The sequence below is a fragment of the Metopolophium dirhodum genome, chromosome 1 (genome assembly GCF_019925205.1).
Source record: "Metopolophium dirhodum isolate CAU chromosome 1, ASM1992520v1, whole genome shotgun sequence".
Classification (NCBI taxonomy): domain Eukaryota; kingdom Metazoa; phylum Arthropoda; class Insecta; order Hemiptera; family Aphididae; genus Metopolophium; species Metopolophium dirhodum.
Window position 1 is genome coordinate 93138754 of NC_083560.1, and position 26101 is coordinate 93164854.

Here is a 26101-nt window from a genome sequence, read left to right on the forward strand (position 1 = left end):
TTATTGTCACAATGATAAATTAGTGATTACTAATTAATAGTTGTAATATATTTATATTTAGAAGTATGTGTAGATACGGACGTGCCTGAAAGTTGGTATGTATGTATGTATGTGTGCCTTATGAAGGAAAAGGAACATAATATATTAATATTCACTAGTGAGGGGTTGTTTTTTAAGTTAACCTTTTGGACTGGTCAAAACTTTTGCCTCTATTAAAAACTGAAATGACGCCACTGCCATCACAGTGGCCTACACGACGGACAATGGCGAGCTACACTTAAAACCTATTAAACAGGCCCACAGAAGAAATGCAAAAGCTTGTTTTTTGCTCCCAAGGCGTTGAAAACTTAAATAAGTACTGTCTTACCTGTCTCTGTAATCCTTATAGCTTAGATTATGCTATAGCCTATATATGGAACTAGAATTTGCCCATCAGATGTTTCAATGTTGGTTATAATTGTATTATTCAAACACATTTTTTAACGTTTAGAGGATTGTTGGTAATTTATTTTACGTAAGTATAAACTTTAAAACTCGACTAAACAGTGTTTCGAAATACGACTGTGTTATTTTGCTCTTTTTCACATAAATATATTGTTCTCCAAAATTGCATAAAATGTCCTATAAATTGATTATTTTTGTTTATCAGTTTTAATTGTTCCTACCTATTATAATATTTTAAACGCACTATATGCACTCTTGAATCGTGAATATGAATACTGAATAATAATAATAATAGTTTTCCACAACACAATATTTGAGTTAGTACAGAATTGAAGTAGGACATAAGTACATTATGTATTTTCTTGAACGGTAGATATATGGTTGTATACTATGTCAACATTAAAATTGAAAGATGATTCTGATCGGAGCTGTTTACTCGAATATTTTTTTTTAAAACCTTACCTGGTACGTACTTACATTTATTCTTGAAATAAATTTTAAAAATATTTTTAAAACTTACTACGCAATTCGTAAGTGTTTCATTCTATTTAATTTTAAATCTATAGAAGAATATCCTTTTAACAATAAACATCCAATTTTCCGAAAATTATTTTCAGCCTATGAAAAAAAAATTATTTTTTTTTATCGTTATTATTGTTTAAGTTTTCACATTTTTTAACCTTTTTTTTATTTCGTATTCGGATATTCCGCTGAAGAACATTTTTCCGAGAAATTTTATTTGTAAAAATTGAACTTTTAACAAGCCGTTAATTTGTTATAACTTATAAAAATATGTAAACTTAAAACTTTAGATGAGAGAAGGAAAGAGGCACAAGACTACGCTCATAAAAACTTTAAATAATTATTGCTTAAAATAACTTAATTACCCAAGAAATTCTAATACATAACACGTAAATTCTCAGAAAAATATTTTGCTAATATAATTCTATGAAATTTAAATGGTTTTTATCATACGAAAAAATTAAAACATCAAAAAGATTTTTAAAAACGTTAATACTTTTTGAGATAATGAGATGATGTATATATTGTTGAAAGAATCATCCAGTGTATAATATAGAATATTGTTCTGTTATTTTACTCATGGATACTGTTTAAGTTCTCAAAAAGAAACAATAATCACTCAACATTTTGGTAAACCACTAATAATATTGATATTGATAACATTTTTGAATAAAATACATTTCAAAACCTTTTATTTAATTAAATAATTTATTTTTATTAATATATAAAAATATATAAAATTATTTAAAAACCTATCTATAGGTAAAATGTTACTATCTTAAAATATGTTTGTATTAGTATTGTTATATGATACGTACACTACAGAGTTCAAAATACGTTGTAGAAATTCTGTATAAATTAATAATATTATAATAATCTCGGCAGTCTACACAATAAATAATTATTGTATGGCTAGATTGAACTATGGAGAATATATAAGAATTAATAGACATAATATAAGCAGTGTCGTATTGTAAAATCGTACTGTATTTTTCAAGTAATTCAACATAGTAGTTTTATACAAATTAAAATAAAATAAAATAATGCAGTATAATTAACATACAAATTAAAAACACACATTTTCAAATTCTAAATTTCTAAATTTCTATTTAGTAAAATGTATTCACTAATAAAGCAACATAATATGATACAGTTTAAACGTGTAAAAATATAAATAATCAATATTGTTACGAATGGAAAAAATTATGAAACAAGACATGAAACATAAAATGCATGACGCAGGGTGGGCACTGAGTTTTCTTGTTATTGCATAATACAGTTGACATTGGAAAACGTGAAAGCACAGTGGCCCACCCGATACTACCTAAGTCTGTTTAAATCATAGCAATAATATAAACCGAAATAGGTATCATATTGATTAAATTTAAAAATAATATATAATATTGTATTGCTACAATAGTATATTATTGAGGTGAACAGGCAATAGCCAAATACGTATATCAGACCTAAATGGCTTGAAACTTAAAATTAATTACAACACATAATTAATAATATATAATATATAGTTTCAACAGCAATATTGCATTTTAATTACTCGTTGAAATTACCGACGAATGCACAAGAACAATACAGACGATACAGTAAAAACATGGACTTAACGTTTAAAACATTGATCGTTGGCTAACAAAATGAACACGATTTCTTGTTCTCCGCATTAGGACCGGAGAGTTTAACGAGTTCTGGTTGGTCGGTTTCGTCGTTGTATTGTCCCATCATCGAGTTAATCAAAAACCTTAAAAAAAAAAATTTTAGACAGAGTTTTTGGACGAGGGGGCTGAGAAATTGGCTTACTGCATGGAATCGTTAACCATCAACCCGTCTTTAGCCGAAGTCTCTGTCCAGCCGATAAAATTGTTTTCTTTGTAGAACGCTTCGATATCCAACTGATCGATTTGACGTTGGGGCAAATCGCACTGTAACAATAATATAATATTATAAAATTGCAATATCTGTACGTATGTTACGGCCTACATGTGTGTACATTGTACTTATGCTAATATACCTAACACTGAACATTTAAATACCTACATTACACATTAAATCATTATTACACTTCTACGCATATACGAAGAGAAACTGAAGTTAAAAGTAGATATAATAGGTATACTAGTATGATTGTATAAAATATGAATACGCGTTAAAATTTGAAGTCTGTAATTTTTTCTGCAACACAGTCCGTGATACTAATATTGGTATCAAATATCACATATGACTTATATATATTACAAAATGCTAAACAAATATGTCTGCATAATAGTGACCAAAATAATTATAATATAAAGATTCTCAAGACTCAACGCGTTCTTCAACCCCTGCAGCTGTAGTGAAAACGGCATCTACTTAATACAGTATAATTTACTTATATAATATACATATGAATTATGATATTACTATTGTCGATACAAACCTTTTCGGTCGGTCAAACAACTTGAAAATATAATACAACGTTAGTCATAAGTTGATTTTGGTGAAAATTAAAAAAAAAGTCGAGTGTAAATCCACAATAACTTTTTATGAACGTCTGAAGTTAACATTTTGACACAATTCGTCAAAATCAGGAAAAATGGCAAATTATTTTGAGTTAGAAATTCAAAAAAATGTTTTCTATTTTTATCTAAGCTTTGAAAATTAAATATAAGATTCCTCTTAAGTTTTCCTAGATTCAACAAAAAAAAAAGTTTACCGGAAAGTAAAACTTGTTTTTACGAGCTTTTGAAACTAGACATTGGATATTCTCCCGTAAATTAACAAATTTTCATACAACGATTTTCTTATTTAGTCGTTATTCGAAAACTTATAACAGTCGGTACTTGACATTTTCATCAAATGTTTATTTTATAATTTTCTATACGAGATAAAATTTTCAAAATATTTCGACTAGTTTTAAGTTATTTATAGACATTTAAAATTTGAAATTTTTTAGTTTTTTATCCTATAAATGTCAATGAAAAAGAATAAAGATCCATCAGCACGATTTTTTACAAGTATTATTAAATATAAAATGTTGACAAAATGTATCAATATCTCGAAAATTATCAACTATTGTAATTAAAAAATGGTTAATTTTTACCGCTAAGGATTGAAAATTGAAGACAAAGATTCTCATAAATAGTTGTAACTGTAACCAAAATCTCTAAAAAATATATAATCACAATTTTTTTTACAGACATTTTAAATTCAAATTTTGACGAAATCATCCATATTTAAACCAAGAATTACGATTTTAGTTATTTTGTTGTAATTTGAAAATATTATTCGTGGGTATTTCAAACTTTTAGAGTATATTATTATATTTTATACTCACCAATTAATATATTTGCAAATATAATTTTTTGTCAAAAATTAATTTAACCTACTGTAGTTGATACTACAATGACTAATACTAAAATTGATTAGTTTAATCACAATAATATCATAAAATATACCTTAGTAATATTATAGGCTGACGATGATTTTGTATCATTGAATTCAGATTTAACACCATCCATTACAGTGACCCACTTATATGCTATCTACTGTACAGCAGAGTGACATTCACTTACGGATTTTTAGCTATGATAATGCATTTAATCAAAAATTGATTTTTGAAATTTATAATTATACTTATGGATCATATTTTCATATAAGCTTGGATTTTTTTACAACAAACTATTTTAAAATATGAAGTCACACATTTTTACTGTGAATTATTACTCAGATAATGTTTTTGGACATTAATTGAAATTAAATTGAAATTTAAATGAGTAGTTTCTGAGTCAATAAACTTTATGTACAATAAGGATAACAAACCTTCATAATAGGTTTATGAGATATTAGGATTATAGTTTATGCGAAACAATTATTAAGGACCATTATCCTTATTATACATTAAGTTTAATTACCTACTCAGAAACTATACTCATATAAATTTCGATTTAGAAGCTTTAACATTTCTAAAAAAATTAAGTAGGTACTAGGAGTAATAATTTACAGTAAAAAAGTATGTGTTCTCATTTGAAAAATGAGTTTATTGTCACGGCCCACAAGATTTTATTTAAATGGTGTAAAAAAATCCAAGTACCTATATATATATATGAAATAATTGATACTGTGATTAAAAATTTCAAAAATCAGAATTAAATAAATTCAATATTTAAACTCCTTCAAATAGGTATAGCTATTAGCTAAGTATTGCTGAACAGTAAGACGTGTCGAGTGTACCTCGTCATTGAGAAAGTCATATTGTAATGGATGTGTTAAGTTTTAATTCAATATAATAAATCATAGTATACCGATGAAAAATTATTCTGAGTGAAGAAGTTCTAATTTGTTGATAAATGATAGGTTACCAAACTGTTATTTTAATAATTATTTTTTTGTTTTTTCAATTATTTAAGAATTACTAAGAATTTTCAACTTTGAATTCCCAAAGGGGATGCTTGTAACCATCGAGATTAACCATTGATTTGCTATAGAAAACTCCCTCAAAATTGATGATCGATGTATTTTTTTACTAGAAAAAGTGTCTTCAGACACACAAATAAAAAAAAACACACATCATTGTAAAATCAATACAGTCTTCGCTCCACTCAGAATAGCCAGGATATAAAAAAAAATGAGGTTGAGCATACTTGGTGAATTATTACTCTGTATATTTAACAGTGATTGAGTGTTTATCTTTAGTATCCAGACCTACACTTATATGATCGATATTATATTGCAGTGATACGTATGGACAATAATAATAATAGTATGTTTGTATTTCGAAAAGAGCACTTGCATTTTCAATACTAAGATATAGCAAAACATAAAACAATCATTGTTTATTTACAGAAGACAATCGTAATATTATTTTTAACCTGAAAGTGAGACTTATATTGACTATTGAAGCCATAAATGAAAAGAGAAAAGTACAGTTTGATTTTTGTCTAACCAATTTACCATTGCCAACATTATATTAAACAAGATGATATTATACATATATTCTTCTTTAAATATATAATAAATTTTAGTAAATATATTATGATATAAATTATAATTATGGTGAGCTTTTATGTACCTACATATTTTATAGATTTACAAAAATTATATACTTATACTAATTATATCCATATTATGAAATAATAACAAAATTGTATTTTGATTATCTAACAGAAGTAGTATCTTATAGGTACATCTTATTGTTTTTATAGGTACACCGGTAATTAAAATCTTACACACAAATCTATTCACGCGTATTTATTGGTGTTGATTTTAAAGTAAATAAATAAAAAAACAGAAGTACTACTGCTAATTTAATTACATATGTACGGTTTAATAAAATTTTATAACTTATAGGTCATCATCCGTCATTACTCATTATCAAGTCACAAAAAGAATAGTATCTTCATGATAAAAGTAAATGTTAATTGTTGTGTTATGTAAAGAAACTGATAACAGAATTCATAGTTATTTATATAATGATATAAGCATTTGTATTATTAATTTTTTTTTAGTCTTAGCTATTTTATGTTTTCAATAAAAAAAAACACAAAATAAATAGTTATTTACTTTATATGAATTATATCTAACATACATGTATTAGTAATTAATGTATCGCAACTAACGTATGGTATTGTATTGTATTCGAATTAGTATTTTCGCTAATTAAATATTTTCTAAAATATAATTCGTACGACTGAATTATTTGACTGCCAGTTTCCACATATAAATACATCCATTTATATTTTAAATTAATTATTATTTATATATTATTTGAGATTAGGTATACAAACTATTTTTTAATATATTATACTAACAGCTATCCATTAAGTTTTTCGTCTTCATTACCAATAACTAATAACTACATAAATTCAAAAACAATTGTGTGTTTAGGTCATACATTTTACTTACGTTATCTCCAAACTAATTGACGATAATTACTACTCAACTATTCCTCACACAATAAAATTATTTACACTTCACAGCGCCTCTAATATAAATAAACAAACTATAAATACCACATCTATATACAATGAGTTTAATTTATGGTATTATCTCATAATGCATAGTTTAATACAAAGGAATGTAATTTGTTTATTGATTTAAAAATGAACGATTTACAATGACAACATGTCCACGGAGGACGCCACACACGTGCTATTTAAGGTGTTTGATACAGGCAATTGCAATCAAATGTTAAAATTTTAAATCTTAAATATATTTAATCACTAATTCAAAGTATTTTAAAAGTGGTCCCATGACAGTACCAACAAGGGTTGTTGTGTTATAACCCCGGAGGAATATACGTAAAAAGAGTTTCATGTGGAACAAGCTTGCGAGTATACAATTTGAATATATTTACAGCAGATTTACTAAATTTTCTCACTACATAGAAAAAAAACGTTATCTGTGCTGTAGTGTTTAATTTTTTTTTATATATTTATCAATGCTATCAATTGTAATAAACAAATGAAAAAAACAAAAATCACGAATCTTTTTGAATGAACGATTGTATTAAAATAAAACATGACACGGCATGGATAAAATTCTTCTCTTTGTATTGTGAAAATTTAATAAAGCTATTAAGAGTTACAGCCTGTGTAAGTTTGTCCGACATTTTCATGGATAAATTACAAAAATAAATATTTTTCTCGTTCACGTTAATTCTCGTGTGTAACGATTTCGTCTTATCGATTTCGCCTTATCTGATATGTATACGACTGCCGTTAAATCATTCTAAAGGTATTAAATGGGTATAGGGACAAAGACCTTTAAAACATAAAATATTTATATGAACCTAATGAGTAGAGCTTAAATAATTTGTAATATTATCGTAATTATTGTGACACCTGAAGCGTTGAAAGATAGTCAATTAATGTTACTTCGATGATGAAAAAACGTCCTTACTTTATTTCCCAACAACATGCACGGTATGGGACCGCCATCTAATTGAGTGCATTTTGCATCCACATCTTTTTTCCACTTGAGCGTGTTTAAAAACGAATTCTTATTTGACAAATCAAACATAATCACACATCCATGTGCGTCTTTGTAGTATACGCGGGTCATCCACGTAAACCTCTCTTGACCTAAACATGTAAAAAAACAGTGTCATGATTATACATACATAGGTAGGTAGTAGGTACATTTATATTCAAGGTTTACATAAAAAACTTGATAGCCATACGTAGGCACAGTTAGAGTGACTGACCTGCATTTTAATATATTTCACTTTAAGTTTATTTAATAATTACTAATTATAAGACATCAGTATTTGCATTTTTATATAAATTATAATTTTAAATTTACGCTATACAGCACAACCTAAATATACCTAAAATCCAAATGTACCCAAATATATAGGTTTTGTTATATAAGGTCTATATATAGGAATAAAAATTTCATTGACATTTTATAGAAAGTTTTCAAAAATACAGCAGCTCCGTTCTCCATTATTATTGTAATGAGAAGTATAAATAGATATGTTACTATGAAAATTAGACTGAATCACATGATGTAAGTAACCTGCAGTAGGTAAACATAATACATATATGTAACTAATGTTATACCACTATATAGTGTTATAGATATTTTTAACTTTCAAGGAATGGACAGTTAAAAGTTACATAATAATACAATAATTGTATTTGCCATTTCCGTTTATTTTTTCCATTTTTTTCGTAAGTTATTATTTGTACCTTATATGATTTATTGTAACTAAAATTATGTAATTATTGACTTATAACACAACAAATATTATAAAAAAAATCATCTTCGACAACACCCTATTATTTGAACTGTATAGTGTTTATATTATTATTAAACATTATATAAGACCTACAACAAACCTGCTATATCCCATAGTTGTAATTTAATAGTTTCCGTTTCGGAAACTTTGATAATTTTTAATGCGAAATCAACACCAACGGTACCCTTGTACTCTCTGCTGTATGATTTTTGTACATATCGTTTGACAAACGCAGTCTTGCCCACAGTCGGGTCTCCTATTATGATTACTTTGAACAACTTCTCTGGCATTATGGTATCTGGAATTTAAATAATTCAATTAACAAAGTTGCAAGACATAATTACGCAACAAGAAAAGATTAGTTTACAAGCATTAATAGAATTTGCAACAAATCGTGACAACTATATATTTTGATGTCCCAAAAATCTCGTATCGACCCCGTAAACATTCCAGCGGCAAAGGGATTGGTAAATTTTAACGCGGTGTTTGCAACAATGTATTATAGGTACACATTTAACATTTTAAAAACCCTCCCGTCGTTGTTAAAAACTAAGTGGAATTGTTTTCAATGTCTCCATGTATAATAACACTCGTAAATAGTCATCGATTTGGTTTTTTAAGTCTACAATTCCCTAAAATAATCTATTCAAGTGATATGCAGGCCAGATCGGGACTGATTTTACTAATTATGATAATTCTTGATTTTTTTGAATCGAACATTGTTTGCAAAAACTGGGGCCACGAGCCCACGACTATACACGTGAGATCGTATGGGGCTCATCTCACGTTGACAGACATGTGCTTGCCTGCAGTTGCCTACGCAGTCTATAATAAATAGACTATATACTGCTATAGACATTCGGCAATATAAAATAGCGTAGGACGATTAATTACTTGGCCGCGTGTTACAAACTTTTAAGTTACCTCTCAGTGTATACAACACGTACACTAGTTTTTTAAATTATCGTTTACACTCTGATTATGTTGCGTAATGGCTATATAGTGATACATAATATGAATTTGCGTACAAACAACTCTACGAAAGCGATAATATATAACAGTATAATATATTATAATATTATATAGTACCTCACCGGTTTTGTCTTCGAACACATTATATGCTATGCTCCTCTACCCACCTAACTAAACGTTAAAACTTACATAACTATTTGAATAAACTAAACGGGAATAATCACTTTAAAATATTTACATAAACAACAATATTATTATCTACCTACTATATTATAATCTCAGATTTGTATGTTTTGAATAAAAATAATATTCTGCACCAATTCATAGAAAATTACAATTGCTACTAATAATATTATATTCATCGCTAATATTATACAGGTAACCAATCATTATTATTAAATAAACTTAATGATAATTTTAATTTCAAGTAGGTAATCATAATTTAGATTGCATAATCGAATATTTAAATTTTAAATATAAATATATTATGTGGACATTGATTTTTTTATAAGAAATTTATATACTATTGACTAGTGATATAAGGAATGAACAGCGCTATCGTAACATACATCTATCGATAATATTACTCAGACACGGTATAAAGCATTATATAAGTATGAATATAATATCATCTATAAGCGTAACACATATTTACTTATATATATACGTAATATAGATAATAAAGTATTTGCAGTTTAAACAAAATCAATACAGTTAGACGCTTCTACAGCATTATATTCTGATATATAATCTAAAGCAGAAGCTATAGACCAACCAAAAGTTAATAACTGATACATTACTAATTACAATAGTTACAAAAAAGTACAGATTGGGTCATCGCTTCGAAAAAGCACTATTCTGATACATTTTGTCATATTGATGGTTGAATGGTTCTATAATGTATAGAAACCCAGTTATAATTATCGTTATATAGGTACATAATAATATATAGTATCTGAATAAGAATAAATAATTCATATAATCCAAGGAACTATATGAACATGATTCATAATATAATACTCGTTTCACTTAAAATTAATATATCTAGTTATTGTCTACTATAGTAGATATTAAATAAATAACTATTTATTTATTTTATTAAACTTATAGATAAATATGAGGTATACCTACCTAATAAACCAGATACTATAGGTACCCATAGACATTTAACATTTTAACGATTTCAGTAAATATTTAATAAATTTGAACGTATTAATTCATGCCAACATATTTTTAAGTATATGTACCTCTCAGATGAAAATCACGGATGTCATTCCCGATGTCATAATTTTCGTCTGACAAGCGCGCATTTGGTCTGCGGTAACAATCGTATAATTTGTCATGGTCATCCCGATATTTTTTTTCTTCTAAATTTGTATCGTTGTCATTTACGTACTGAGTCTTTAGCAAAGACATAACATATTCAATTTCTTCCAAAAATAATGAATTCGATCCAATTGTACAGTGCACACTTAAGGAAAAAAAATGTATTAAGGTAAATTTCATTCAAGTACAGTTTAATAAAACGTTTTTTTTTTAGAAACAAAAATAAATGTAGATTTAATTTTACTATACAATATTCATATACTAGGTAAACATTAAAATATGTATATACCAACAATTTAAAATAGGTATACTCTATACACAACACACTTTAACGTATTCTAATTATTAATTGAAAATATTTAATTCATTTCATATGCAAATTGTATTTTAGTAAGTAAGTACAAAAAGTAAATTAAATAAGAATATAACATTATTAAAACATACAAGAAAATAATATAAGAATTTTATAATTGATAGTGTTAACCCAATACTTTTCATATTAACTAAACGTGCTGTTATGATTGTATTTATACTGAAAACAAATTAAAAAACTGTAATGCCATTTTATTTAACATGATTTTATAATACCAATGTAATATGTATTATGTTTGAACAGGTTTTCTTTTATGTACTGTAATATTTCAAATACGTCGAATATTCGATTTTTTGTATTATACTTTTTTTTTAGATATAACCTACTACATTATGTAGGTAATGATAGGTAACGCCATTTTTAATATTAGGTATAGATACATATACTTATGTGTTAACATTTTAAACAACTTAACATTTCAGCCATCAATAGAATTAACACAAAACGATGATACTACAGAGTAAATATAATAAATTATTCATTAGATTCATCTCACTTCATGATTCATATATTGCCATAAATCGGTGTAGTTCTATACTTCTATTGTACCTAATTAGCAAATAGTCAAGTGCAACTTTAAGTGTTTTTACGATTCGGATATAAATCACGTTTGCTGTTTAGTATCTATACATTTTTGAAAATTGATTTAATTAAATGGTACAATTTGTCAATTCTGTGGAGATTCTATATGCCGACGAACAATTTCAAGTCATCTGCAATTGCAAAAGCTAAAAATAAAGGCAGAATCATAACTCTTAAGAAAATTTAAAATTACTCCAGTTCATTAATCAATTATACAAAATTTATTGGAGGTATATTATGATCAACTTGAAGACCATTATTTACACCAGATGAACACGATTTGAGCAAAAATTGGTATTACTGATGGCTAATTACAGTTAACTCATAATTATACGTACAACAGATAAACTGTCTGACACTCTGACCCAACTGACATAATATATTATATTATATTATATCTAGAGACAAATGATTAGTGAATGATAAAGATAGTTCGATAGATGGATATTAATACAAATTTCATAAGATAGGTCAGAGGCGTATTTACGATTTTGACGGCCAATAAGGTACACACATTTTGGCGTTCTTTTTTTTCTCAGTTTCCTTTTACTGATTGTCGCAAAAAACTTTTAAGCCCCCTCTAATTTAGAATTTACTTTTTCTCTCCATTAAAAGTGCAGTGCTTGAAACCGGTATAAACCATTAGGTATAAAACCAAAATCGAAAACAAAATCAAAACCCAAACCGAAAAAAATTGGATACCCGTATTATAATTAAAAACCGAAACCGAAAGTATAATTTAAAAAACGGTTTTTTTTTTAAATCTGTGTCTTGACATTTTGGAAAGTTTACTTTACACAACAGGTGAACGCTCGATCCGGCAATATAAACTAAGAATGAACGTAAATAGTCCAGGCCTTGAAACCGGTATAAACCGTTCAAAAACTGAAACCAAAAACAAAATCAAAAACAAAATCGGAAAAAAATGAAAATCGTTATTAAATCCAAAACCGAAACCGAAAAAAATTGGAAACCGGTATACAAAATCTAAAACAAATATTTCCTAATTCTGGTATTGAAAAATTGTTTCAAAACAATTGAAACCAAAACCGAAATTTTTTCAATCAGTTTCAATCCTTGTAAAAGTGATAACCCAAAATGTATATTTTTCCCTTGTTGCATTTATGCTTCCACTAATTTAAAGAATATTTTTATTTTACCATTAACACTCCATTTATTTCTAATAAAAGAGTCAACCTTCATAATCAAATAAAACAAATTCTAATTTTAGATTTTAGCTTTTTTATAACAATATAATAAAATAGATTATATATAGAAATATGTATATAAATGTAAAATATATTATAAGAAAGATACAGGTTATCAGTTATCACTAATATAATTTCTCAACAAATCCAATAAAATATAATAAAATAAAAAAAGGTGGATAAGTGGATGTCGCTCTGCTGTACAGTAGGTTACAAGTGGGTCACTGTAATGGATGGTGTTAAATTTGAATTCAATGATATAATATCATTGTATAAGAAAAACGATTCTGAGCGAAAACGGTCAGTCAGCCTATGATATTACCAAGTATATTTGATGATATTATTGTGAATAAAGTAATTTATATATAACCTATTTACGTGGAGCCTTGTTTTAAATTTTAAATCCTTAGCCATAAAAGTTAAACATTTTATACATTTTTAACCACAAAATAATTAATAAATTATAAATTTGATAAATGTTGTCAAAATTTGAACTTTAAATGCTTATAAAAAAAAATTGTGCCTATGTATTTTTAATATTTTTCAACTGCTATTAGAACGATATATCAGGAGCCTTATATTAAATTTTCACGCTTTTTTACCCAACAAATAAAAATTTATTGTTATTTATAGAAAAAAAAACTAAAAAAATTGAAAACTGACAATGTCCGTAAACAGCTCAAAAAGAGTCAAAATATTTTCAACATTTTATGGTGTATAGAAAATGCTAATATGAACATTCAGTGAAATTTTCAAGTATCTACAGTCATTTGTTTTTTAATTACAATAAAATAAGAAAATTGTTACATGAGAAATCGAGTAAATATCAAATGTTGTAAAAATATAAATTTCAGACGCTCATAAAAATTTAATTTAAGTTTCTTCTAGACATTTTTTTTTTGATAAAGGTAGACAAACTTATGAGTAATCTTATATTACATTTTTAAATCTTAGATTTAAAAAGAAAAATTTTTATGAATTCTCAACTCAAAATAATTTGCTATTTTTCGTGATTTTTCCGTATTTTGTCAAAATTTGAACTTTAAATGCTTATAATTAAAAACTGTGACTAAGGATTTTTAATTTTTTTCATCTGCCTTTTAAACAATAACCTAGGAGCCTTCTATTAAATTTTCAAGCTTTTTTACTCAACAGATAAAATTTTATTGATATTTATAGAAAAAAAAACTAAAAAAATTGAAAACTGACAATGGCCGTAAACAGCTCAAAAAGAGTCAAAATATTTTGTAAATTTTATTGTGTATAGAAAATGCAAATATAAACAACCAGTGAAAATTTCATGCATCTACGGTCATTTGTTTTAGAGTTACACCAATAACCAAAATCGATTTTGTTAAAAATCGATTTTGCGTAAAAATTCCCGTTTTTCCTTAATTTTTCTTTTGTTTTTCACATCGCTTTTGAAAACTACTGGGAAATTAAAATTTTGACCTCCCCAATGCACCAACGATATTCACTTTCCCATCGAACAAGATACTGAAGTCGAAAATCGAAGCATTATTTCGACTACTTATCGTGTACACAGACACAAAAATAAAAAAATAAAAAAAAAAATAAAAAAAAAAATAAAAAAAAAAACACACATCATTGTAAAATCAATACATTCATCGTTTCACTCAGAATCTAAAATAACTAATTTTTTTTGTTATAACCTCTAACGATGGCACCCCTTTGAGGACTCAGAATTTGGCACCCCTGGGTATTAGCCCCCCATCACCCTGACCATGATCACCCCATCACCGCCACAGGGGGGCCCTTAAATACACCACTGAGATGGGTAAATTAGGTTGATTAGATCTAAATTCGAGCATTGTACCTATATATTATCTCGTTCTAATCAACCTAATTTTGTCTAATTACTGAAAATCCATGATTATTTAAGTTAATTGTAAGCCTTTAGTCTATATAAACTTTATTGCCATTAATTTTAAAAATAACTAAAGCTTTCAAGAAATTAAAGTTTTTTTTAAGCACGGTCTTGTTTTAAATAAACCAAACGAATTAAATAATAAACGTTCTAATAGGGACCCAGATTATAAATCGCGGGTTATATGGGGGGAATATAGGTACCTTGACTAAATTCTAGTTTAGATTGTGTGTGTGTACAGTATATAATATACTATACATGTATTAAGTATTGACCAAACCACTTCCGTTAGTCTATTTCCAATTTAAATTTTGAACTGGATACTTTAAGTATAAAATAAAAATTATATCGTGCATTGACAATGTTCCAAAGTATTAAGGAAAATACATTTCATTCATTGTAAAAAGTAATATAAAATGTTTATTAAAATCTCCATAAATATTTGTAATACTTTAGAGAGGCTATAGAATTGTCAAGCTATGTCGTAGGTACGTCAATAATTATTATAATAATTATTATTTGACGTAAATCCAGTAACAAAAAGGACAGGTAGGTACTGCGTTTGTATGTCAAACTACGATATGTGCATAATAATAATATTGACTGTATTGTATGACTAGGTTTTTACTTTATTGGATTATTATATTTAAACATAATAGACAATAATAGATAATTATTATTTATTATGGTTTGGTTATCTTTTTATCGCGCCGATTTTCAACCCAACCGTGATCGACGTTCAGTGTTCACAAATAATATAATCGATAGTAGCTTATCTAAACAGCAATTTGCTACAACGGATGGAACTTTTTAACAGCTCGCATGGTACCTTGTTTTCATTTTATTAGGAATTGCTATCTACAAATTTAAACTCACATTACGAACTTAATACTTTTTATTAGTATTATGTATATTATTGTTAATTTAGTTACATAATTACATAAATAAAGATTGAATTTTTTAATTGCCTTTCTCTATGTAGTAATCGTTTTAAATTATTGCTTTAACTTTGAATTTAATATGTACCTACTAAAACACAGATTTTACAGTGGGAATTTAATTTATAATATTCACAAATTATTAAATGCTGGGGAAACCACCTATTAAATATTCTGGATCCGCACCTGAATTTCCAATGTATATTTTGAACTATATATGTTTGATAATATCTATTAATTATCTAATTTTTTAAAAATATTAAAATGATATTTTTTTTGTTTTTCAGTATTTTAAATTTCAACAACAATTTACCTTACCATATGATTCGACATTAGGTATATATAATTAAAACAACAAGGAATTCATTAGATTGCCTAATACCAGTACTTTGCCAACAATAATATTAATATAACTTATAAACAATAAACATGTATACGACAGAAAAATAACTTCATGGAAATGGATTGTGTAGCGTTATTTAATATCGTGGTTAGGAAACATACTATATTCTTTGGTGTTGTTAATTATTTGAAATTTACATAATTACAAAATATAAAATAAACACAGAAGACAGAAAGTATTTAAACGAACAACCATCGTGATTTATATATTTTTCTAAACCCATTAATTATTAAGCAATGCACTGAGTCAAATATTATGAAACATTTTATATTTTTGATTATATTACCTATATGGGTACATTTCGTATTGAATACTGAAAATATCTTCAATATAAGAAATGTATAACTGTTAAATATATATATATATAATACCTACATTAAATACGTTAAAATTATTTTTAAGTTTTATCAAATATTATTTATTCTTATGTGTTAACATCAAATTTTAATGCATTTAATTTGATTGAATATGTTTCCGAACACGCGGTTATTAGTAAGTAATGCATATTGGAACCATTAAGATTAAATATTAATGTATTTTCCAATAAGCAATAAGTCTGTTTGCTACTTTAAGATATCATTTTCTCAACATTCATTACAACGAAAATAAATTCCTAAAATCATCTTGCACCTACCTATATCAAATAAAATATCAGCTTTATATAACTTTTATCTTATTCGAACCATACAAAAAAAAATTAGAAATATTAAAATATACTTATATACTTGATGAAATGTATAATATTTTAGTACCTACCTGTATTATTAAGTATTGTAGGTACTGTATGGTAAGTACACAGTAGGTACACAATTGATCAATCAATCAATTTGTATTCTGCGTTTGTATCCAAGAATTTTTAGTTGTAATTTTATTAATTTACACAAAATCGAGAAATGTTTACAGTTTGAAATACCTAGTAAATTAGTGAATAAACTACATAGTATAAGGGTACTTTATTTAATAAATATATATAATTACATTGAAATTTGTTAGTTTTAAGTTTTTAAAAATACTTTTTTATTGACAATTTTTCGAGCAGGAATGTGTTTCAATAGTTCTAAGTAGCTGTGTAGTTTATTGAATTGTATATGCACTCAGTGTATAAGAAAAAACTACAGATAACCATTAAACATTTTTAGAAAAATCTTAGTAAGTCTGTTTTATCTAGTATCCACTCGGAATAATTTTTCAAATACAATGATTTATAATTTATATAAACATATAAATGTAGAAATTGATCAGCAAACTACTAAACTACTACTACACCTATGTAGTCAATAAATTTTTTAATTGCTTATGCCTTATGGGTTATGGTAATTGGTAAATATAATAGATAAAAAATTACTGAAATACGGAATACTGGATTACGGATATTTTAATTTTTTAAGACCAAATTTGATGGATCATGTGTATATATCCATATAGGTACCTTACAAAACCAATAATTAAAATTGTACGTAGGTTAATTAATAGTAGGTACAAAACACACGACATTGTTGGAATAAAAAATGTTGAAAACAGGTTGTTATAAAACAAGGTTAAAATATTATGTTTATTACAGGAAACTTATGAAAAGTGTTTATATTTACTTAATTAAAATATAGACAATAAAAAAAAACTATGTGAACATCATATTATGCCAATTTAACTACTCAACCTTCTACAAATATCCAAGGTCATATTGCGTATGGGAAAATCTTAAGTAGGAGTGAATACATTTTAGAAAACCAAGAATCAAGACAAATTTAATAAATGCTTACAATAAATAAAATAAACTGTTGCGTATAACAAAAATTAACAGCATAATTATTCTTATATCAGAAATATAATTGGTAACGCAATACCTACATCATTGATTAGACTAATACGTGATCTTAATAGATACATAATATAATCTTATACCATTATTGATTTTCTTACAGAGTAAGTACACGATTATTTTTTCTCATATGCAAATTCATACTATTGTTTATTTTAAGTTTTCTATTTATAATTGTTATTGTACTAAACCTAATACTTCTATAGGTCTAGGTATATACTATATTATGGTATATTACAATATTATTTTAATTTTTAAAAGCCAACCCGGGTTTAATTTCAATAAAAAAAACAAATATACACATTATGAGAAAGCCAGTTTCAGATATTATATAAATTACTAGTTTTTTTTATTAATTAGTAAAACGTAATTTGAACATTATACATACAATAAGTCTACAACATTTTTAAACTCAATTTTTATAGATATAAATCGTTATCTTTTCATTTTTCTTGGTGTTTAAACAACAACAGTACAAATATAACATATCTTCGTTATATATCATTTTTTAACAAATACACGTGACATTATCATTAAGTATATTATGTAGTAAGCATTAGCTATGTACAACATAATAGACAGTAGTATTATACCCTCGATTTAAAATTATCAACACTTGTCTGCAAAACAAACATTCAAAAAAGTATAATATTATAAATGTTTAAATAGTGAATAATTTTATTCATATTTATATCTAGAAATAAAAAAATAATTGGAATTAGGAACTTCGTGTCTTTTTAAGTTATTAGTATCTTGAACATGCTGCGTACTTTTGTAATTACTAATTTTTATTACTAATTATACGTATACACAAATTATTTACAAATCACTCACATTCCAGAACTGTTTATTAAGCTGATATTTTAACATAACGTCCCAGGGTAACCAAAATTCATTATAATACATACGCCCATACTATCTTGGTCATGGAACTTTCCACCATAATATCACCCCCGTGAATACGCACACGGGACTGGCGGTAATTTCGGTATAGGTACTATTAAATAACTTAAATACAGGTAATTGGATAAAGAGTTTTTTTTGAGCAGCACTGGTTGTGGATTCACTGAAAATGCCATACCCGGGTAATTATCGAAGATACTTTATTACACCAGTAATAAACAAATAATTAGGTACCACGGATACCGATGTCGACATTTGAAATACCATCAGCTCCATGGTACACACAGGCATATGTATTAATGTGGCTTTGACAATTCCATATGTAAATGTATGTGTTATAAATTATAATAATAATAAGAAGAATTAGATAAAAGAGGAAAATTCAATCATATCATAATGATACAGCACTATACACTTTTCCCATAACGTACATAATTATAGGTACCTATAATGTAATGCATTTATATATTATGACTATTTAGTTTATTGTACAATCTATAAACACGGATAACTAGTAACTACAAACTATACATGCCATTTATGACCTAACCAACAACTATTTATCATTATTTTATGACTTAGGTCGATGTAATAATGATATAGTAATATTAATACCTACACAGTTATTTTTTAATTATTCTACAAACATCAATACAATTTCGTTCTCGTTCAGGATTAAAAGAAATGTTTATAAACCAATTGTTATCAAAGCAACCTAAATATAATTAACTTTGGTTATTATTCTATAATAATAAAATTTAAAAACCTTACAATTTATGATATATTGATTATATTAAATTTGAATTATCATTAGTGACTAAAATAGCTAATTTTAATGAATGTTTAATTATAGTTGTTCAAAACTGAAAATTTGAAATATCTATATTTTAAGCGACAATATTTTTTGTGTTAGTTTTAGTAAACACGACTACTGTACAAGGTACAAACATACAGTTACATATACAGTAAAACATCACTCTTCAGTAGACGCTTTTGCACTTTTAATCTGGGGACATAAATATTTATATAGTTAAAATACTACAAAACGAATAAAATGAATTATAACTGTTTTGATTATGATGATTTAGTTAAACAATAGAAAATACAAAGCCATTATTCGTAATATTGTACAGCTCTAAAGAGTATAGAACAATGATAAACCCTTATCAGTTATCATAGAATATGTATTCACTATTCACATATTAATCACTATATTATGTCCTATATTATATTTTAAACAAGCCCATCTAATTATATTACAATACCAATATTGAATTGATATTAAAGCGCTTAGGTTTCTAAATTAATAAAATGTTAAGTAAGTAAATTGATTATATTTATATCATATATTATATTATAATCTAAATTCTAAATTAATGTTTGAACATTAGAATTGTAGTAACCTACACATACAAATATTGAAATATATAATATTATAATATATATATATATATATATATGTATATATTGTATATATATGTATATGTATTTATGACGTACCTCAGTATTTATATTTAAAATAATAGTAAGTATGACATGCTTGTTGTATAGATTGTATTTTTCTTAGTTAAATTTAAAAAATTAAAAATAAATATACATTTTTAGTTATTAGTTGATGATTAAATACTTAAGTACCTAATGCCAAATTCCAACCATATTATACTCGTATTTCAGTGTTAATATTCAACTTAGAGGTTAGAGGAAACTAAAATATTGACCAATATTGTGTATTAGCAATAAATTTTTATACATAATCATTAATCACATTTTCAAAATATTTTAGCTACCTAATTTTGAACTATTTATTAATATTTTAAATTTTCGATTTTGATTTTCTATGAACCTTGATACAAACAATTTTCTTGTCAAAAACCTTGAAAATGTATTACAAAGTTCCTCTTAAATTAAACCTATATTTTATACTCAAAACAATTAAAGAATACCTAGGTACATACATGCGCACGATTATTATTTATTTTATGTATATATTTTAAGTTGAATTGGATTGATATTTAAACGAAAAATAATGATTTTAGATGTTTGGTTATTGTTTTATTACTTATCAGTTATCACTCAAAATAATATTAATTTTAAAAAAAACTATGATATAATATACTTTAGATGGCATGTACGTTTATGTTTTTATTTCGTCATACTCATATAATTTACTTATTATGCTACTATTAGGTAGTAAAGATTGAAAATATTCTTTTAAATAAAAAAAAAGTTGTTTTATTATTGTATTATACAAAAAATATATTATTCATAAACTTAAAACTTTTTACCATTACGTAGGTATCTAGTATACTATTATTTTCTCAGCACAGTGGAATTGTTATGTTATTTAGATTAATATTAAGATATTAAACGATAATTAAACGATAATTTACGATATTAAACGAAAAGATATAAATGTCTGCGTCGGTATTTACTTACAACTCATAAGTTATACCTACCTAGTACCTTTAAGTTAATCACAATATTATATTATATGCGTTGATTTTGTTATAACTTAAAAATTTAAAATGCTACCAACCTTATTACTAATAGAAAATAAATTATTTTAGTAATAATCGTATTTATAATGTAGTAATGTAGTTTTTCATATGGGTACCTACAATTTATACAGAGATTTATCATTGAATTTCAATTCGAACACTTCCATCTACTCAGTCACGAAGTAAACACGAAACCTACTATGCAGCAGTACGAGTTCACTTTTTTTCACACTAGGTAGATACGAAAGAATTACGTACATACAACAATTTATTATTTGAAACAAATTTTTACAAATTTAATACAGTTTATTTATTTCACTAAAATATGAAACATAAGTTCTTTTATCAATTCATCTTTAAACTTATAGATATTGTGACAAGGAATAACTGGAAATCGTAATACTCGTTGATATATCGATCAGTACACTATACTAGTCAGACAAAATAGAAATACATAACACGTACCAATGTAAAATGCGTATTGTATTACTTATTAATAATTTAAAATGTCTTCCATAAAAAGTATCTATTTTCAATGATCCTTTTATTACATAATAACCAATGAAATAGAATTCATTATATTTGAGATGGATGATTAATCATAATAATAAAGGTATTTCCATGATTTCATATTTTATTATTTATATAAAACTATATTAAAGCACGTAAGTAATAGTGATAGTCAATATAAAAATAATCAGACTAATAGACTATAATTTGAATACCTACCTACTCATAATTAACGATTTAATTATATTATTTCACAAATTTTAGATATTGAATATTTTATTTTGTTTGATTTGTGGCCTACCAGCTACCATTACAGAATCTTGTTACATTCAAAGATCGTAATTTATATTAATATACTAATTAAAAAATTTACATAGATATATTGATGGAAATCAAACACTGTAAACATACGCATGAGGATTCGCATGCAACAAAAAATTACAAACAGAAAAATTGTGTTCAGCTAAACCAATCTTGTGCTGCTAGCTTAAGGGGATTCGATACCGTGATTTTCTGTTTTTGTCTAACACACGCGCGACATAGTATTTTAGACGTGTTTTTTGCCAAACATTCCAATTGATCTATTGAAGTGATAAGAATTCTGAAAACAGATTTGAATTCGTCGTCAAGTCTACTTGAAATCGACTTTGCCACATTTTTGATATTATCCCCCAAATTACAGAAAACGTCATATTAAAAAAGAATATTTAAACATTTTTATATTTCAATTTTTGGAGAAGCTAAAATCAAAAAAATCAAAATTGTGGGAAAGTCAATTTTAAGTAGACTTGACGACGAATTCAAATCTGTTTTCAAAATTCTCATCACTTCATTAGATCAATTGATATGTTTGGCAAAGAATCCGTCAAAAATCCTATGTCGCGAGTGTGTTAGACAAAAACAGAAAATCACGGTATGGAATCCCCTTAAGAGGAAGCCATACCCGCATGGGGTGTCTCTGAGTGAATTGACCCATTGCCAAATTTAGAAGTAAGAATATTATTAATGACATAGATTTTGTTTTATATTATAATTTTAAAGCGTGTTATGAACTTATGAGTTATGATCATTTTAAAATCTAGGTACAAACAATTAACTATTTTAAAACACTCGTATTAAAACTAAAATATAAAAAAAACCTTTCGTCATTGAATAGATAATATTCTTACTTTAAAATTTGGTTAATTTGGTTATAGATTAATTCAATATAAAAATTAAACATAACTACATAGTTAAATTAATTATTCAGAATGTACTATTTGGTATGTTATGCGTCTGTAAGACGGAGACAACGCCTACGGTTAATACTACAATGAATCGACTTGTTATCAAACTTAAAAACAGTAGCTACCTGTGTTTATATCTTGGTTTTTTACGATATTTTAATTTTAATAAAATTATGAGCATTTCGAAATAGTAATATTTTACGAAAACATTCTTACGTTTAATTTTGATATTACGTCAATTCACTCTAATATTGAAGTTGTTTGATTTGTTCTGCTGAACGCAATGTTGGTGTGTCGTATACGTTTGACAATGCATCAACCTAATGTAGGTTAGTATATAAAATTAATAAGTCAAACAACATTATTCGTTATAGCTTATATTATAAGCTCTACACCAATAGAAATATGACAATAACCACAGTAAAATATACCCAAAATAATATCTGAATCACCTGCCGTTTTAAATAAAATAACTGCGTAGCTGGTATTAAAATATATTTTATTTTAAAATCGAAATAAATATATATATATATATTATATTGGTAGTTCGTTATAGCCGGTGTGCAGCAGAATTCTCGAGACTACACAAAAAGAAAGAACTGATCCCTTGTACAGATCTACGACCACTCCACTGTGACATATATTGTGTTGCAGCGACGCAGTACCACCCTCTTTTTTTCTAAAACCATTCGAGAGAGGTTGTTGCTGCAGGTAGTTGGGGATTTTAGAACCAAGTCGTTTGAACACAAACGTTTCAAAAATTCAAAAGTAAGATTGAAAATAAAAAAAGGGAGATACTTATTTATTATTTAGAACTCGAGTTTGAACAACTTACACAACATTTTCTTAGTGTACGACCAGTAAGCAATATATAAAATATAATATTATCTATAATACTGTATTATATATACATGGGTGTACGCCGAGCTCAATTTTATTATATTATTTTGGCTACAGTTTTTATATTATTATGATATTATCTTATAACACCTATTATTACATACAAAAACAAATTAACCTAGTCCTTTATTCACATTGTTAATATCGAATAGGAATGATCAGTGCACACGTTCTGAGGTAAAAGAGTATACAAGTGCACTATATAATAATATAATATAAGATAGACAAATACAATAGAAAATGTACTTATCTACATTCTTCACGTATTACTTATATTCTATAATATTATGTACCCAATTATCATAAGTGTAATACCTAGCGTTAATTAATATTATTATTAATATGCTTATATTATTTTTAATTACATTTTTTTTCGACATTATTATTTTGACAATTCATTACAATACCGTCGGTTTTTTTTACAAGCGGCGCATATTTAAGTTGGTACGCGGTGTCATCATAATAACAATATTGTAATGTTATTCGGGTTATAAAAACGTGCCGGCTGCAGACGGTTTCCAAAATGTGCATAGGATCTACGACCTACGTATAATATAACGTGTTATATAATTATTAAACTATTTTATACTGTATATTATATTATTATCAACTGTAATAAATAATAATAATACAATACTATGCGGAGATTGGAAATTTTAATATTTTCGACGAGGCGCATTGCGACATATTTGTTAATTTTTTATGGCTTTTTTCTAGCACCAACGACCATTCTCGAATAATATTTTCAAATTATGATATCACGAATTGTCTTCTCTATCTTCCTTTTCGATTGTTATCCACAACAAATGTGGATTCTGTGACCTACCCATAATTAATAAAAATATAGATTCAAAATTATCAGAACATTTCTGGTTGGTGAGGTTAGGTACTTAGGTCTGGAAAGAGAAACCTCTCTAAAGCGTAGATGACAATATATTATAATATTTTTTCTTTCTTCTGAAAAAAAGATCGTGGCCCCAAATTAGCGTAGTTGGTATAGCCTATCCATATCTCAGAGCTGGAAGTGTCCAATACTAAAAAACAATGACCTAGACCTAGTGACTAACTGTGATAAAAAGTGTTCTTTTAAAATATTATTTTATTAGGAGTATATTGGCATTACTATTATATAGCGAGACTGTTGGCTATACTTAATTTTACCAAAACAATTAACATAATAACATATTATATAGTGTACTATGAGTTAAGCAAATGTTAATACTATTCAAATTTACATAATAAGTGATCATTTTCTAATAAGTGACAAAAAGTGACATTTAGTCGAAGATGGGGCGTACTTTCACCCCTGCCTATCTTTGTCGTGTATGCACCACCCACATTGCCACGATGATGAAGCTACGATAATAGTATATAAAAAAAAAAATACGATATTTAAATAATATGTTATAATGTTTAATACTCACGAGGATCAAAACATGTCAACCGTACTAACAATATTATTGTATAACGGTGTGATAACGTCGCCGCCGTTACGTAACGCACATGGAGAACACAACACGACTGCGCGCCAAAAGACCGGGTACCGGGTGGACGGTGTGAACAAGACAACGACGACGACGGCGCGCGGACACTCGCTGTTGGCGAACTGGTGGGACATACGTACGAGCCTGAGTGCTGTGTTGCGTTGGCGGGCGGGCAGGCGGGCGGGCAGGAGGGCGGGCGGGCGGACGACGCGTTTATCGCATTTACACGGCCGCCGTCGCCGCCATGGAGGGAATGCTGTTTAACCGCTCTTATACCGCCTCGCGTCTCCGGGCAGCCAAGTGCCGAGTACCATCGCAGCTGCTCACTGCTGGCACGGCTTATTATTATAAATTATTTTAGTAGGTAGGTATAGGT

At 26.8% G+C, this 26101-nt stretch overlaps 1 protein-coding gene across 1 annotated transcript; it reads right to left on the minus strand.

Moving 5' to 3' along the window:
- Positions 1-1935: 1935 nt before the first annotated feature.
- On the minus strand, positions 1936-25869 carry LOC132936093 (ras-related protein Rab-7L1-like). The gene is made up of 6 exons (XM_061002785.1): positions 25666-25869; positions 10915-11138; positions 8796-8993; positions 7855-8036; positions 2779-2900; positions 1936-2719 (listed from the first exon to the last, which is right to left on the minus strand). Exons 2-6 carry the CDS (start codon positions 11081-11083, stop codon positions 2608-2610), a joined length of 783 nt encoding a protein of 260 aa, XP_060858768.1. The 5' UTR covers positions 11084-11138; positions 25666-25869; the 3' UTR covers positions 1936-2607.
- Positions 25870-26101: the final 232 nt, after the last annotated feature.

What these genes read in the sequence shown, in the direction of transcription:
- LOC132936093 (XM_061002785.1), bottom strand. Translation starts at nt 11,083, where the DNA reads ATGTCTTTGCTAAAGACTCAGTACGTAAATGACAACGATACAAATTTA. An exon ending in CCGTGATTTTCATCTGAGAG is followed by an intron (nt 8,994 to 10,914) that starts GTACATATACTT and finishes TTTAAATTCCAG; the next exon opens with ATACCATAATGCCAGAGAAG. An exon ending in GCATGTTGTTGGGAAATAAA is followed by an intron (nt 2,901 to 7,854) that starts GTAAGGACGTTT and finishes TTATTGTTACAG; the next exon opens with TGCGATTTGCCCCAACGTCA.